Source organism: Lagopus leucura, unplaced genomic scaffold (assembly GCF_019238085.1).
Source record: "Lagopus leucura isolate 7727_CA_CO unplaced genomic scaffold, USGS_WTPT01 Super-Scaffold_100002, whole genome shotgun sequence".
NCBI lineage: Eukaryota > Metazoa > Chordata > Aves > Galliformes > Phasianidae > Lagopus > Lagopus leucura.
In genome coordinates, this window is record NW_024962263.1 from 7,854,766 (window position 1) to 7,873,398 (window position 18,633).

General features: G+C 41.8%; 1 protein-coding gene across 1 annotated transcript; it reads right to left on the reverse strand.

The window, feature by feature from the left end:
- Positions 1–378: 378 nt before the first annotated feature.
- On the reverse strand, positions 379–16,460 carry TMEM170B (transmembrane protein 170B). Its single transcript, XM_042869280.1, has 3 exons — positions 16,204–16,460; positions 7,447–7,617; positions 379–2,834 (listed from the first exon to the last, which is right to left on the reverse strand). Exons 1-3 carry the CDS (start codon positions 16,298–16,300, stop codon positions 2,704–2,706), a joined length of 399 nt encoding a protein of 132 aa, XP_042725214.1. The 5' UTR covers positions 16,301–16,460; the 3' UTR covers positions 379–2,703.
- Positions 16,461–18,633: the final 2,173 nt, after the last annotated feature.

Genomic DNA, 18,633 nt, shown 5'->3' on the forward strand with positions numbered 1-18,633 from the left:
CTTCTGGAATTATTATGCATGAGATTCATACCACAAACAAGGAAAACTTGTTAAAGTAATTGGCCTCATTTATCCTTCACAATTAATAGCTAAGACCAGTTTCCCATCCAAACACACAACTATTATACTAACTAGGCACTGTATCTGCCTACTGATTGTTGGTAGGCAATAACGCCACATAAAGCAGAACACAATTAAGCACCTAACTGATTTAAAGCCATTAATAGGGTCCATATAATAAAAGTTACTCAGAGGAAGGTTTTTTTTTTTAAACATCTGCAAGGATGCCTCCTTGTCTAAGAAGTTACAGTGGGAGATATTTCACAGACGTTACAATTCAAAGGAAGAATGAAGTTCATCAATAAAATTTTATTCGTTACATACATTGCTTACGTTAGCAGTAGTCTGACAGTTCAAAGTGGTGAAAGACAGCAAGTCCTTGAACAGTGATACCACAGCAATCCCATATAATAAATAAGAACTGAGATGCTCAATGAAATTTAGAAACTGTGAAGGAAGAAGTAGAAGGGTGAGGTAATGTCATGAGACAGTTTAAGCTACTGAATACAACGCTTTGTGAGAGGGTTGGTTTTGATCTAGACAAATATTTCCAAGTTGTCAAACAAATGTTTTAATGTCTGTTGAATAAAACATATCAAATAACTAAATCATTCATAATACCAAAAATAGAACAAGAACAAAGAAAACCTTTTTCATCTTCTCCCTTAAAAAATACATATAGAAAGGCACATTAGGAGACTTTATTATTCCATTAGATTTAGATACCTGAAACCATTTTTTCCCATATCGTAAAACAACGAGGAGAAGTTTAAATTGCCTTTTTACAGATGCAAAAATTTAACTGTCTAAAGTGCAATGAATTGTTATCTCAAAAACTACCAGCAGAAAGTAAAAAAAAATTAAACCATCAAAAATAAGTTTTGAGAACATTCACAGTAATGAGAATATATGCATTCAGCCACATATTAAAGCAATTTAAAGCCAAAGTATACCATTAAAAACATTTATAAATCTCTATTTCATCTTGTTCCCTTCATAGCCTGTAACTTTGTACACATTTTTTTCCAAAAAGAAAAAAAACCAACAAAACTAACCTGACAATACTTCTAAACAAAACAATTATTTGCATTCTTAGCATGTAAAAAAGCCAAACAGCTTAAGTGGAGGAAAATAATGGCAAGTAAATTCACTCTAATATTTTTGAAGCACTAAGCAATGCATTTTGATTGTAAATTGCATTAGAACCATATTCTTCAAGCTGTACAGCAGATGCCAATGATTTCAACAGTTCCAAAAGTCTCTTTGACATCTTAACAGCAAAACCTTTGGGCAATTTACTCTTCCTGTCAGCATTAACAACCAACTCCTGAAAAATATCCAGTTGAATAAAGTAGTAAAAGATGTCTTATTCCTCACACAGAACATCGTGCCCTTTAAATTTTGCACTTCATAAACAGCATTAAAATTTCTATTCACTCCAAACATTCACATTTAAGACACCTCACATGCACAACACGTTCCTTTTAAACTAGAAAAGCACAAAATCTACTGAAAACGACGTCATTGAAATTTCCAGGTATCTTAACCTTTCCAAGAATACAAAGTGTTCAGAAACAAGGTAGTAAATACAGCAGTGCTGCCCTGCTACCCAACTTTTGAAGATAACTATTTGATTAAACAAGTGTCTTTGTTCCATAGAAAACTGGTATCTCTTTATCACTTTCCATTTGTGCCACAGGTGAACTTTCTTAAAGTCTGCGTTACATTTGCCTGCTCTTTGAAAAACAAAAACTAAACAAAAAGTGTAGGGTTAAGAGTCCTACCAGCACTTCAGCAAATAAAGGGAGCTTACTTGCAGCAGGTAGCCTTTTTAGGGTTTTCAAAAAGGGCTGGTAACCATCTGCAATTTTAAGACAAAATTACTTGAAGGAAAGCATCATTTCATGATGCATACACAACAAATTGCACCTCTCTCACAGAGTCTCCTTAAACTAGTGATGCCTGAAGAGTCAAGACCAGGAAGAAACAAAGTACTGATCTTCACAGAATTGCCACAAGTCATCCTAAGACTGTGGCAATTGCAACAGGGTTGCTTCAGTTGTAGCACTTAAATCCCATCAATATTTATCTGCAGCTTGAATCAAACCGAAGTGCTGTGTTTAGTGCTGAATATGAATGCTCAAAGAAATATTCTGTTAGTACAAAAATTAGTTACCTTACATTCCACTTGAGCTCAGTGTGTCCACCCACAGCATTCTTCTATAACTACAAGTTCAAAAAGCTTATCCAACCAATAACTAAGAATTGAACTCCAAGTTTGGCACGTGCAGCAATTTTCAGGAGCATCCCTTTATTTCATTAAAACACTGATCAGAACAATGACCCCATTACCAAGCATAACCTGACTGGCAGCTGCTCAAGGTGCTTCATCTCAGCGCTGTGCACAAGGATTGCACCTTGCCTTTGACTGAGGCACGTAAGGCGCAGTGCAGAAGTACAACAGTTCAGACACTAGAGGACAGCCTGTTCATTTGACTGAACCTCCAGTATGCAGCTCTTGTTGTTCCTCATTGCTTCCTTTCCCTTGGACTCGAATTCATAACTGATGAATCCACTTTCAGGAAGCTTCTCTTCAGATTAGAGATATTTTTAGGCTAGTTGACATTATTTTTTATGTAAGTCTCAAAGCGTTGCAAGAATCCTTGAAAATGATATAATTAATGTCAGTACTGTCTGTCCAACACCAAAGACAAGAGCTTCTAAGGGAGCCATATTCTTTCCTGCTACTCTGTAAATTCCAGCTACTGCAGCACCTAAGAATCACAAGAAAAACAATGGTCAAATTACAGAAGTAAAACTAAGGCTGAAACATATCACAAATGACTTACTGTATTTATGCATTAGCTATTTCTAGAATATTACCAAACACGGAATTACTTCATGGCATTATTCAATTATTTAGCCTTGCTTGACTTTTTCTAGTTTCAAAGGCCTTCAGGGATAATTTTCCCAAATGAACCAGATCAACTGTTACAACACAAGCTTTACTGAAAGAAACAAAAAAACAAACCTTAAACTCACCACTTCCCTTAAGGTGCCTTCCAATTTCTTTCTCTCCCTGCTAATTTGAAGAATTAGCAAAAAGAAGCCCTCTAAAATATGCATTAGAATTTACCAAGTCCAAACCGTGGCTTAATTGTCTTCATACAAGCAGGGAAAAGATGATAATATTAAGACTGTGAATGCCTACAAACTGACTAAAGAAATCTACATGTCTAGCAGCTTCATTTAGTATTTCAGTTAAACAATCAGATCATACTGTGCTAATTAGCTTTGACTTAACCTACTAAACTGTTAGCAATTGTTTGGTAAATCAAGCAAAACACGGAAAAGATCAAGAAGTCTTACACTGTAATTCATGAATACATACGGGGAGAAGTCTCTAACCAATATCATTAGATTTACAGTTACATGAAATTAAAAAGCCATTTCTCCTGTACAGTTGTGTGCAACTCTCCTTTCAAATATAACACCAAATGACCAAAGATTAACCAGCAATACACTGCTCTGAAAACAAGTCACTTGTTCTTAACTCCCTCCTACCGTCTTTCATACGGTGACTTCTTCACATGCATTAAAGAACAAAAGCCACAGAGCAATTTCATGGTGGTATTGACTTGAAATAAGAGCCTAAGAAAGAAAATCGTTGCATCCATCTTTCAAAAGAATATCATGCTAATAGCATTTTCTCCTCAAATTACTTGTCTGTGTGAGGATACACAAATGTTTGTGCAAAATACAAAGAGAGGCTTATATACAGCTGTGTCTGTAGTAAAAATATAACTCAATCCATACCTCAGATTTACCTACATCAGCCTTTTTCTTTAGTATTTTCTCACCTAGTATTTGCTGTAGAGTCCTTACTCCCCTTGCCTAAAGAAAACACTGAATTTTTCAGTGATAGACCTTTTGTATGTGATATCTCAAACAGTTCAATTAAATGCTTTCAGAGTACGCAAAGCCCCTTTCCAACTCAAAGAAAACTGAAAACTGCTATTTATTTCAAAAACTGGCAGCGAGTTGAAGTGGGAATTCCCTCGTTTTTACTCGCTACAGGGAACAGTCTGCCCGAGTGATTCAAAATCCGTGGTACAGAAATAAATCCCAACAGGTTTTCTAAGATGTCACCTGACAAAAAAAAAAAAAAAAAAAGAGCACCATCTCATTTTTACAAATATTTTAGGGAGACCAGCATTCACCACTAATTGTTTCTTTACACAAAATGTGTAGAGGTAGTTGTTTTAATTACCTAACTAAAACACTAGCCTGAAGTTATTTCACTCAGCCCCCCCCGTTAGCTTTTCCATTTATCCTGACTATCAACTATCAAAAACTGAAATAGATCCTTGAGAATGAGCCCAGCGCTGCCACTAAAATTATTCAGGTGATTGAACTCTTAAAGTGAATTCAAATTAGTTAAGATCTATTAACCAGTAGCATCAAATTACCATATCCCAATAACAGCAGTGTCTGGCTTCTTCAGAAAGGCATTGAAGTATTCTGGGAAAAACATCAATAACAAAACCAAGGAGTTTTGTGCTTTGATAATCATGTATTTTTGTTTTTCAGATAACAGCATGCAATAGAAGCTGTAAAAACCCAGCACAACTGGTAGACAGCCAAAGGGTACTACAACAGATTGCCACTGAGGGAAATGAGAACATTACCAAAAAAGAGTGTGTGTGACGGGCAGGAGGAAGAACAGACCCTGTGGGATAAAATGCAACTAGAAGTCCTTGCCTCAAATTGCCTGATTTTTACCTGTTCCTGAGGCTGTTTTTGCAAGCAGCAGCACAACTCACTCTGGTTACTGGTTTTGTCCTGCTGCTTTTAAACACATTGCTGTATGTTGGTAACAGATTGCAAAAATACCCAAGTCCCAAAGATCTATCATGAACAAAATTAAACAGAGGGTGGTGAGGCACTGGAACAGGTTGCCCAAGGAGGCTGTGGATGCCCCATCCCTGGAGGCATTCAAGGCCAGGCTGGATGTGGCTCTGGGCAGCCTGGTCTGCTGGTTGGTGACCCTGCACACAGCAGGGGATTTGAAACTAGATGATCATTGTGGTCCTTTTCAACCCAGGCCATCCTATGATTCTAAACTTGTACCATTTAACAGGTTGCATCCCATTCGCCTACACAAATAACAGGGAAGCCTGGAAAAACAAATGGAAGTAGAAGTTGATTTGCTATTTCCATCTCTTAAAAGCAGGATTGGGCCTATCCAAAAGGCTAAATACTTGCTTACATCCTACTTCACTAGGCAGCAACAGTTAAAAATCCTCTTTTAAATATTTTATTTGTCTTCAGAAGCTCCCCATAGAATTTCTTTCAGCACGAAACAACCCAGTGCTGTCCAGAAATGAAGATACCTTGGCATTTTTGGCTAATCCAGTTTCATCTCTCTGTGTAAAACCAATGAGAATAAGATAAGTCTACAGTGTAAGCTCAGAGAAATTCCCTGGTGAAATGCATGATCTACACACAAACAGAACTGCTTACTCAAACATTTTACATGTAAATTTGGATATAAAAACACAACTGTGTTGCTCCTCTTTTCCTGCATAGATGAAAGAGGCAAAGGAAATTCACATCAGAAACTCTGAGACTTCCCCACTTCTGCTTGGATACTCAGCATTACATTTCCTAGCACTTGCTCTTCACAAGTGGTCATGCAACTGACCTAATAACAGGGCCACTGCCATTGTAAACACAGGACAATTCAATATCAACATAACATGCAATACAAGGTATTAATTGGTTCCATATGCCTCATTTTAGAAGGAAAAAACCATCAATGCTGTTAGACAATAAAATGTCAAGCTGGGAAATACACAGCAATTAAAACATCATTAAACCAGAATTCTGAAGAAAGCCCCAAGGAAGCACTGCTTAAAGTTTGTATTTTTAATCAAATTTTAAAATTAATAAGCAATAAGAACTTTCAGCCTGAGAAAGCATAAGAAAACCTGCTACAAAACAACCATGAGTGTCTAAAGCTGAAGTGCTACCCCTACTCTGACAACCTCTACAGCTCAAAGAGAAAGGCAAGAGTATTTGCCCACAGCTTAAGGCCCTGTGGTGGTCTCTAGATTTACAATTCGTTACTTCAAAGGCTCTACTGCCTTTCAAGTGAGGCCACCTTGTCAATAACACAGAAGACATCTGGAGAAAAACCACTGTTCAAGTTATTACAGACACATTACAGAATCCATTGATTGCAGTGTTGAGAACTCCATATTACCAGCACAGTTTCAGACACTAAGCACAAGCTTATTTTCTATAGAAATAATACTCTCTTCCCGCCACAAAGAAAACCTGATGTTCTCCTGCCTGTTTGGAAAAGTTACTACGGACCATTTATAAGCTAGATCAAAGTAGTACCTTTACTTACTGCTCTATGAACCTGGTATTTACTCATCTTTTAGCACAATGCTTTAGCAGAAAAATGTATCCACAGATAAGACGCTAACCCCCCAGTACAAAGAAATAAAAAGTGTAAAGTATTTCTCAGGAGGTTGGAGGCTTTGGAATAGCACCATCAGAAATGCTGTAACTGATGCTCTTGTTGAATAGCATCGTACCTAAGTTAATAGCACACATAGCTCCCTTGCTTTTGTTTTTTATTTGAGGGGAAGAACAGAGCAGGGGTGATAACTATTGTTATTATTCCTTATCCCAAATCCATTAGAAAAATATCGATTTGACTATAGTGGAAGATTGGAAAGGTCTTCCAAATCCTTGAGGCACGCAATTATTCGGTCTGTTCTGAGTGGCACACATAGTTCAGATTGTTATATGCTCATTAAAAACACAGAAAAAAGCCTCTAGTTCCAGTGTTTTTTCCTGTAGAGGTACACAGCATCTCTAGTTCCTTTAGAAGACCCATATTGGATCTGGAAAGGATATTGAAGCCTCCAGCAGGCCCTGGAAAGAGAGTGAGAAGCCAGTCCTGAACTCAATGCAAGTGGGGCCTCATTTCTAAAAGAAACTGATGGCTTTAAGGATACTGATAGGTGAACTTGATAAAAAAAAAACTCTGGCCAAAATTGGCAACAATTACAACAGGAAAGGACAGCAAATTCTGTTCCTTGAATGATATTACTTGTCAACCATAGACATTTCAATAGCTTGGTACACAAAGCAGACAAAGTGAATGAGTAAGATAACCATCTGCTAACAATTCTGGAATCATTCCATCATTACATAATAGGAAGAACAACTCAGCCATCATATTCATTAGAATTGCTACACAATTAAGGCAAAATCCTTAATAAGTAATTACCAAATCATTAAGAGAAAGTTTGCTTTAATATATTTTTAATTTTACATATAAATAAGTAAAAACACAAAAGATAGACTTACTGGTTATCATTGCTCCAGTTACAGAACCCAGAAATCCAATGCTGACCACAATGACAGAAATCAGCCTCCCCTGCCTATGCCTCTGCAGCATCACAAACATTAATACTCCCACAGCACCATGGACAAAGAGAGAGGAGAAGAGAGCCCAGAGGAAAACCCAGTACCACATTTCTGAAAGAAAGCAGTCAAATAAAAGATTAATATTTCTCAGGCAAAAACATAAGAGATTTAGAAACATTGCATACAATCAATAGTAGAAGAAATTCAACAATGATTTTAGTCTTGAAAGGAGTTTACATGAAAACGCCAGCATACGATCAAGACACCGCCGTGTTTCAGCAGACTGACTTAAAGGAGCAGTGCTACTGAGACATAAAAAACAAACAAAAAACATGAAGAGTTCTAGTACAGTATTTGTAATAATAGATCTGATTAACAAAGGCCATCATTCTTTCAATGGCTTCTTTATTCATTAATTGTAATTTCTTGCTGAGATATTGTAACCACAAGTGCAGGATGAAGTTCTCTCTGAAAGTGAACCAGGAAGAAGATCCACCTTTTACAATCAAGCTAATGTCAAATAGGAAAAGTCAGATTAAAGGCATCAGTTTATCTACCAGGGAGCTGTAATGGGAACATTCCACCCAAGTATCTTCAGAAGGGAAAAATAGAAATAACACTTTTTTTTTTTTAAACAAGAATTTTTAGCACATCTGCTTTATTCTAATTAGTTAGCACCAAACCTGATAGCAACAAGTAGCCAGCAGTAGGTAAAGTACTGAGCGAGGACAGGAGGTCAGGAGAACACACAGAGCACAAGTATTTCTAAAAATGCCAGACATCACCCTTACTTCCAAAGAGAGGTACAGAAAGCATCAATGAATCTACACAGAAATCAAAGAAGCTTGCTCATTTGGAGATAATGTTCTAAAAACACGGTAACTCCAAAGGGTAAGAAAACACAAGCAGCAAAATCCTAACGGTATCCATATTTAAAAAAAAAAATGTCAACTATAATGATCATAAATGTCCCTATCACAGCATCTAGCAAACTGAAGACATTCATACTCATCTGGAGTACTGCGTCCAGTTCTGGGCTCCCCAGTACAAAAAAGACAGGGATCTCTTGGAAAGAGTCCAGCGGAGGGCCACGAAGATGGTGAAGGGCCTGGAGCATCTCCCCTATGAGGAAAGGCTGAGTGAACTGGGTCTGTTCAGCCTTGAGAAAAGGAGACTGAGAGGGGACCTGATCCAGGTCTATAAATATCTAAGGTGTGGGGGGCAGAATGGCGAGGCCGGACTCTTTTCAGTGGTGAGTGGAGACAGGACAAGGGGAAACGGCTGGAAACTGCAGCATAGGAAGTTCCGCACAAACATGCGCAAGAACTTCTTTACAGTGAGGTGACGGAGCACTGGAACAGGCTGCCCAGGGAGGTGGTGGAGTCTCCTTCTCTGGAGATGTTCCAGACCTGCCTGGATGCCTACCTGTGCGACCTACTGTAGGGAACCTGCTTTGGCAGGGGGGTTGGACTCAATGATCTCTGGAGGTCCCTTCCAACCCCTACAATTCTGTGATTCTGTGATTTACACACTTAATGCCATCCCAAGTTTAGAGTTCCTGCTGCAGTTCCCCCTAAAAAAAAAAAAAAAAAAAAAAAAGTACATTTCCTTACAACAGCAGGATACTATTTATCAGGTGAGCCTGTATTACTGCCGCTGGAAACACACATCAGGCATTGGAGCAGAAATAGGACCCAGTTAGCTAATTCAAAAGTACATCAATACATCACATCAAACAAAGCATATTTTGAAAGGATGCTGAGAAAGAACAGTTGCTACACACCAACTGCAATCCTTTGAGGACAACCAAAAGACCCTCTTAAGAGAGGAGCAAGGAAAATGGCCAGTAAAAATACATACAGTTAATGCTAACAGCTGTAACTTAAAGTGCAACTTATCTTCCCAAGTGACTGGATACACATACACACATACACTAAGGGTGGCTCTAAGCAGCTCTATCAAAGCCTTCCACCTCCACCCCTTTACCTTCAGCCCCAAATTGGGTCACAAGCATTTTTGCAGGAGGATAAGGACCACAGCACTTTTGTAGAAAATGCCTCTATCTCAGAAGCTATAGAACAGTGGCAGGAGCGCCAGCCACATCAGTCTACAAGTATATGACAAACCCCTTTGCTAGGTGTAACACAAATAGACAGCAGAGCAGCAAGATCCCAGGCAACAGCAAGTGAGTATATGCTTAGATGTGACAGTAATGGGTGTAGAAACAAGATAAAGAAACTGCTTACTTTTGGAAGGCCTGAAGTTTACCTTCAGTAAGGTCCACAGGTAGGCAGTGATCTCCAGCAAAATACTCTTACCACCACTGCCAGCCTTTAAATGAGGTCTGGGCAAGGGTGGATCCTGGTTCCACCCCTTCCAGTCACTCAGGTGCATTGCTTGCACCTGAGCTCCGCTGGGTTGGCCCTGCCTTCCCAGCAGGTGCTCAGTCATTGGTTCCAGCTATGACATTGCATTTCCACTACACCAGGTTTAAGACAGACTGAGGTAATTGCTGATCTAATCTACCATGGTCATAGATAGCTTAAGAGAGGAACCTCTCTTGCAGTCCTAACAGGCCTCATCTGTTATTCGCACAGCTGTGGTATTCCCATCACTTTTGCTGCTTTCCTCCTAGTAGCAGCAAATAAGCAAGGAGATTAACCAGAGGATCTGTCAATCTTACAATCCTACCAGCACTTACAGTAAATACAGATTAAGAGAGGGAAAAAGCTTTCCTAAAGATGTAAATTGGCATTCTGAAAGGAATACTGTGAATCATTTTTGCACGAGGGAGTGATCCTCCTCCATTCTCACTGGTTGCATCAGAAGAGTTACCCTCTCACTGGGAAGACCCTTTCATAGAAAGATGTTAAAAAGGTATTCCAAATCAGACTCCCACTGGCTTGAAACATTATTCTATCAAAACAATGAAAACTAAGCTCCTGCCCTATGGTAGGAGCAAGAGTGGAATGTTAGTAGACTGTTAGCATGGACTAAGCAGACTACAGTTTAGAAATAGAACGAGCAGGTCCTCAAGCCTACCCTGCTTTGGCCAAAGTGGTAGTGAAAAAAAAGCAAGCTTTATATTCTGCATTACCATTTGAACAACCACAAAGAACAGAAGTTACAGAAAAGCACTTTAGTATAGAAATTAAGAATGTTTAGCAGCCAGGAGTAAGCATTTCCAAGCTTGTAGATGCTGAGATCTGAAAACCTTCAGTCCTAAAAGGTACTTGAACATCTTAGATCTTACACTTTAGTCCTCCATGACAACATTGCCAGATGAGCCATCCGCCAGATTACTTAGAGAAAACAGAACTAAACTGCTGGAAGGCAGTGCAACGGTGAATACATCATTTCAAAATAGTTCTTACACATCAGAGGAGGCTTTGCTTTGTTTGCCAGTAAATAGGTAGCAGAGATGCTTCTCATTTTCTAGATGCGGCATTCTTCCCTACAATCAAGTCAGCTACACAATTTTAGTATCACAAATATTAAATCAGATTACCCTGATACACAAAATAATCCTAGTGAAAGAGAAACCTGTGTCATCAGAACAGTGTCTTGAAAAGGTTTTTGTCTCAAGCTTTCATTTTCCTTGGCTAAGATGAATGCAAAAGGTGAAACTTCTGCCTGGGAAAAGCGAGAACATCTTACAGTGTTATTAGGGTCAAAATAACCTGACATCACACTGATGGACTTACAGAAGGCATTCCAAATCCACAAGTGAAGCAGCAGCTTGGTTCTTCTGCAGTGTTACATTACAACTGCCAGCTTCTGCGTGCCATAAGATCCCCAAACACTCCATAGGTATGACAACAGTGTATTGATGAAGGTTGTCCCATCGGTTCTTCTACAGACTAAATAAAAACTTCTGGAATATATGCTGCTGTGGGATACTGAATTCAGGTAGTATCAATTTCATAAAGTTGCATGGAAATGAGATAAACTTTTAAGTTAAAACCCAAGAACAGAAGATTGGTGGTTATTTTAGCTGGGAAGGGATCCGAGATTATGACAGCCTGTTAAGTAGCAGGTCAATTAGAAGTTAATCATTAATTTGTAATAACAGTCCAGAGAGAAGTAAAACTGTTAGTATTGCCATTGCAAGTCTGAGGGGCAGTGCCAGTACTCTGAATTCTGCACTTGTTTTCTCTTAATATGTCATGGTAGCTGACAAGCTTGGACTGAAATTGGACTAAAACTATGCCATGGTTTCTAGCAGGGTGACTTTCAGCTCCTCCTATTTGTTTCCCAAACTGCACATACTGGTGTAGAGACACTTCAGCTGGGCAGCCAGCCTCTTCACCTCCTTAGAGGATAATTCCTTTGAAGTATTTTCCTTGAGTTTCCCCATTGCCTTCTCCTATTGCCTCAGTGGTCCCTAGCTCATCATCGTAAGATTCAAGTGCATTACAGTATCACAACACATCTGGGGCAGCAAGCCCCCACTAACACTGTGTCCCTGTAACAAGCTATGCTGTCACACACCTACTCATGGGCAAGCTCACTTACCCACCTTCCTCCCTCCTTCAAACCTACTCTAGAGCCCTGACAGCTTTTCTAAAAAGACTCTTCCCTCTTTAAGAAAGATGAATCCCTTCCTCTGCCTGTAAGCACTGTGCCATTTTGTGGTGTGACAGCTGCACATAGCTCATCTTTCACATCACTGTTGCCACTGCTAAAACACACCACCCATAAACCTCCCTGTGCTTGCATCCACTGTTTGGTCCCCATAAATGCTCAACAAGCACTAATGAGTGTGCATGGAAGATTTCAGTGACGCACTTTTGTTGCATCTGTACTCCCACATCAAACATCACTTCGTCAGACCGCCCCTCTGCTGCCCTCTGTCACACAGCAACAACACGCAATGGAATACTGGTGGGAAGCTTCAACGTCCGCCTCTGATTTTGTGGGCTAACATAATAAAATAGGAGGCATTTCTTTCAGAGAAACATTCATGTGTGAACACGTTGTCCTACTACCACTTAGCTTCTGTAAGCACAGAGTATGCCCTTAGTTCTTCATCTTCAATGCTTTTTTCTTTCCCTCTAGTTCTTAGCTTGCACCATCAGACAAATTAACGTCCAGAACACTTCATTAAGAGCGCTCCAAAAAAAAACTCTACCTCAAATTCTGCATCTTGTTATTCTCATCTACGTATCCAGTCTACCACTGCTAGCTACAAAATTAAGTCAACCAAGTATCTGTGCTCTGAATACAAAGATACAAATTTCAGTCAACAAAGTAACACATGCTTCTGCAGTCTGAATTAAGAAACTGGCACTCTGGATGCTATCATGAGTACACAGTCAAATTGCTGTTTGGGGCATTACGCTTTTGCTGTTATCTGGCAGAGAAGAACTTGCTGAAGAGCATTTAAATCACAGATTACAGACTAGTCCCCTGAAGTTATGAGATAAGGTACAGTGACAATCTAAACAAATCACGGGACAAATAACTGTAGGATAGAGTATAGCAAAAATATACATACATGAAGTAGACCTTGAGCATCTGCTATGCGACTCCCATGATCTCTTATAAATGTTCAGTTTCAAACTAGATTTTTTTTAATGATTTACTTCCATTTTAAAGCATATTAAAACAATTGTGGAGTCTTGAGCTCATCACTTTCAGACACTACAACCTAAGGGTATGGTGAGGAAGATGCTGACTTTAGAAGCCATACAGCACAGCCAAGCTCTTCTGTGAATTCCTCTGCACTCAGCAACACAGAGAAGACTGCATTCTCTCCCAGCAACACAGAGAAGACTGCATGCTCCCCCTGCCTCCTCAGTACCTGATGTAAAACCTGCTGGGACAAGAAGCTTCAATCTTTGGAACATGCAATAATTAGACTTAAACAAAATACCCGCGTTGCTTACAGGAATAATACAAACACAGCAAAGTTCCCTAAACTGGAGGCAGCATTTAAGCATGAATATTTTTTATAATAAGACACTCAAAGTGGGGCATTTTACAGTTCAGAATCAATTACTATCTGACTTGTGGTAACAAACCCTGATCTACCACTGCCTCTAAAACACAACCGGTTCATGTAAGGAGGCTGTTCTTGGATTTGCTTGGTAACCAAACATAGGCTACCTGCTCCCATAGGTACTGGACCCTTACTTCCACCTTCTACACTAGCACTCCTCCTTCCAGGTTAAAGCATAAAGGTATGAAGCAAAGAACGTCACACAGGCAGGCCAAGGCTCAGCCACAAAAACAGCACTTGCAGAGCTAGCTGTCAGAATGTGATGTGCAAGTGGCAGGAATTAAGATGTCTGCAGCCTCCTGTGGTACTCAGGGCCATATAGCATATCCTACATGAAAGAGGTGTGTGTGTGTGTGCGTGCGTGTGTAAACCATTAAGATTTGAAGCACCTCCTGGATTTGGCTGGGGTTTATATCAGCTCTCCTGAAAGTTTTGAAAGAATTAATATACATATATTTTTTACAGGAATATGAGTTTGCCAGTAGAATTTTACAACTTTGTGCAAACATTATCAACACTGGATATCTCAAGATGATGGATTCTTGCTTGAACAATTTAAGATCCAAGTATAAGTCACAACTTTTTAGTCCAAACCTAAACAAAAGTCAGCCTCAAAGAACAATCATGGAATACTGCATATTTATTAATTTCTTCTTCCGGTACTCTGAAGTTTTTCCTTATATGTCTGTATGGGAACTGCTGAATCACAGCCTGAACCTCTGATTGACCACCTGAGGCGAGCACTGAGTCAGCCACAGGAACATAGGTGAAGGTAATTCACCTGTGCTTACCAGAAGGGGTGGAGCCTGGCTGCACCTCTCCGAGATTCCATTGAAGTGCTGACTCGTGGAGAATCTTGTGAGCCTACAACATCAGTAAGTGTTTTCCATTTATTATCTTCCTGTGTATTTCTTAATTATAGCATCTGTATATTCACTGATCATACATATGCCACATAGACAAAGAAAGTGAACGAAGAAATTAACCAACACAACTAAATCATTCACACGCTCTTTTCTTAGCGCAGAAAGCCAGAACATGTTTTTAAGCAACGTTCACTTCTCCATTTAGTAAATATTTTTATGTAAACCCTTCTTAAATTTCACAATTATTCACTATTATCAGTTACTACATTAAAAATGTCTCCTAGGTTACAATCAGGAACACTGCCCTATGTAGAAGACTAAAACCATTCATTGTAGTCATGCCACACAACGGCTTACAGCTGTAAGGTCAGCCAGCACTAATGTATTCTCCATCAGTGTTACTACAGATAAATAATCATTCCTTGTATTCTTTAAGTTAAAAAAGAGCAACCATCCCACACTGAAAACGCGTTGTGCAACCTCGTCACACTGCAAAAGCACCAAGAGGCAGTTTTTCTTGCCCAATACTTAGCACTGGGTTTCATAGAAATGCCTCTGTTGTGTAATGTTCTAATTAGGAAAACTTTAGAGGATGTCTAACACAAACAGAAGTTAAATCCATTATTAACTCTTCCGTTCAAGAGCACAACTTGTAATTTATAGAATGCATGCAAAAGAAAAAAACTACACAGAGAATGAGCTGTATTAGTACACCTTTCTAAACCTCTGAAATTCAGACGTGTTTTAACTATTTTATGGATCACATTTCAAATGAATAACTCATTAAACTGAAAAAGCATGAAGTAGAAAGGAACAATCATAAAGGTTAAAACAACCCTTTAGTTCACCACGTCATCAAACTTCAGCCACACCTAATAACTCCATCACACGTTTCCCCTATTTCACAGATGTTTCCACATATTGCTCGTACAGACAGAAGGAAATAGGTGACCTAATATGCTCTTTTATAAATATTCAAAACATATGCCCTTAATTCAAGGCTTACCATTAATCTGTCACCAACTATTATACCCTTATAACAATAGAGAGAACGCACTCAGCAACACCTTTGCTACAGATATGAAACCCCTTCCAGCCCAGAGCTGGAAGTTTGTGATTTGCTTCACGCCTGTATAGAACAGTGAGCCATAAGACACACCTCTCCACAGCATGCCTATGGGCTTGTCTCATAGCAGTCCTTAGGTCAGAATCTTTTTTTCAGCGGGAGGCAGAGGAAATAAGCCAGTTGTCGCCAAAGCTAGCCAGGGTTCCCTTGCAGCAGGGATCTGCCTCGCCCGAACCTCTCAGAGCTTTCGTGTGACACAAAGGCTTTGTCTTTAAGAATCCTTGATGCTTAAAACTATGCCTACTGGCCACGAAACATCTGCCGCTCCATTTGCTCGCACCTCTCTTATTGTACAGGGGTAGAGTAGGGAAAAAAGAAAAGACAAACACATAAAAAGCACCTCTTTCTTACGGGTATTTCTGCTACCACCCACTCAAACATATTTATACGTTCACACGCTTTACACGGCCCTTTACTCACACGCCGGTGCCCATGGAATCACACAACGGCTTGGGTTGGAAGGGACCTCAAGGATCATGAAGCTCCAAGCTCCCCACGGCACATACGCGCCCCTTCAGCTTCTTATCGTAAACCCACAACGGAAAACACGTCGGCGTCCCCGTTCAGCTCCAGAGCTCAGCTCCACACACGCGGACCGCCAGCCCCACCCACACACCGGGAAGAGCAGGCGAGCGAGGAAAGCAGGCGAGGAAGGCATCCGTCCTCCCCTCTCCTCCCCGCACCCCTGCGCCCGCCCCGCTCACCGGTGAGGTTCCTCAGGACGGTGCCGTGAGCCCACAGGCTGAGCACTTGCTGCACCGACAGGTTGATCATGGAGTTGTCCCCCGCTTCCACCTTCATGGTGGTGCAGGGCGGGCCGCCCCTCAGCCAGGGGGCGCTAGAGCCGGCGGTGGGGAGCCGCGGGGCGGAGAGGCGACGAAGGAGCCTCCGCGCCGCGGGGGAGACATCGAGAACGGGGCGACGGGGAGAGATGGCGGCCGGAGGGAGCCGGGTGGTGGGACCGGCCGCGCTGCCTCTTCCCCTCGGCTCTCAGGGGCGGAGCGAGGCGCGGACCGGCCCCATCGCCGCCGTTTCCCCCGGTAACGGCCCCATCCCCGCGGGCGGCGGCATCACCTGCGGAGGGGATGGGCGCCGGCGGCGCGGCGCATGCGCAGTGCCGGCCGCGGGGAGCGGATCGGGGAAGGGGCAGGGTCCCGGTGACCGTTAGGTCGCGCGCGAGCCGCCCGCCCGCCCCTGATTGGCCGCGCTCGGCCCGGCGCGCCCCCGCCTCTGCACGCGCGGCGCGGGTTGCGGGCGCCGTTACGCTGAGGCGCCCCCTCACCTGCCCGCGCACGGGGGAACGGCGGTGGTGTTCCAACCCTCCCGCCCCCCCTTCTATTCTTAAATGTGCCATAGCTGCTGCGCATTTCCAGTCTTTAGTGAGTAGTGCAGCGCTGGCCGTCAGCATCCTTTGATGTACAGAAGTGGAGTAATTGGCGGTACCGCCTGCAGTTCGTAGATGAAGCCTCGACGTATAAATCAACACCCTGCTGGATGCCAGTGACCTGATTTTTCACATACGCTGTTGTGTGGCATTCAGTTCAGGGGATCGCTCCCAAAGGCTTTTGTTTGCTGCTGACAATGCTCGGCACCTCTGCCAGCAGGTACCTGGCACCGAAAGCACACAATGAATGGCTCCTCAAAGGGCTTCGGTCTGGCTGCTGAAGCAAGGCATCACTGCAGCGCCTAGCTGCCCTGCCAGGGCCCCATTGCGAGGTGGAGGGATGGTCTTACCTCCCTCTGCCTGCAAACTCATTGCTGCGGTTGTGAGCTTGAGGCAGGGGTCCCACACACACCAGCCTCCTGCACTGCACAGCAGTGGGTGATTCATTCGTAGAGCAGAGCTATCCCGTGCTTTAAATAGGGCTCTGTGGCAAAATAGCTTATCTTTTATGCTCGTCTGTAAGACATGCGATTAAGTGGCTGGTAACAGTTATTCTGCTTAATTCCTTTTTACTTTTGCATTCTCAGCTTTGAGAACAAACCAGCTTCCCTCCCAGAGTTCCCTCCAAACCCTCGTTCTGCTGAAACCATCGAAGATTCCATAAAAACATTTGTCAAACCTTGGGTGTACAACATCTTAATCTCAATTAGTTGACTGCTTTTTGATCAAACACTGCTGACATGCTTGGAGAAGCTCTGCTCACAATGCAGAATTGATTGTATGGCAGATACTCATCTCGTATTGGGCCGTAATTCTTCTAGATTACTCAGTGTAGTCCTCAGTCACATCATTCTTGCTTTTTGACATCTACCTCTGTTCCTATGTTTCTTCTTAGGTTCAGCAATCCTTTCCCTCCCTGCACAGGGTGCTACACAGATACTACTAAGACCTGTGGCTTGTTCAGTCCTGCCTGATCTGCCACAATCCACAACCTGCCCTCAGCGTGGTGCCCTGTGGTCTCCTCAGCCTTACTGCTCTGATCTGCTTTTCAGCTCTTGCAGCACCCTTTATCCTGGGCTTTTTATGTCTCTCTCCAATGCTCCTCCAAGTAACTCAACAAATCATTTCCTCAGTGCTTTTGGCTATGCTGCCTCCATTCGGCTTTCAAAAATGTTCTCCTTGGATTCTCCCTGATATGCCCTGTTCTCTTTCCCAGTCACTGGGGAGGTAATCTGCATACACATTCGAAAAGTGCTTTTTGTTGTATGAATATTGATCTGACTGGATAACTGAGGAAGAGCATTCTACTGTTCAGCTATTGACACAAGCAAAAAAAGGGTGGAACATGACAATGACATTTAATGGTAGCACAGTCTGGGGCGGGCAATGCAGGAGGAGCTGAGTATTTTGAATGAAGCAGCAGAAATAGCCAAAATTCACTCCTACAAGCTGTAACATCATACAGGCAGGGACTTGGGGCCAGCGCTTTGTTCTCACAAAGCACCCTCACCTGGGAGAGGTTGCCAAGGAAGACCTGATAGTATTAACTCCTTGTGCTACTGTAGGGACTATGATGAGCTCTGGAGACAGCAACATACAGGGCAAAGACATGGACATGAAGGGATGCTGAACGAGGATCCCAGTGGGGATGATGCAGCACAGCTTAGATTGCTGCTGAACCTGTGACCCAGTGAGAGAATAAGGTCTGTGCCTTTGGCAGCATCACAAGGCAGTGATGGATGGGAAGGTC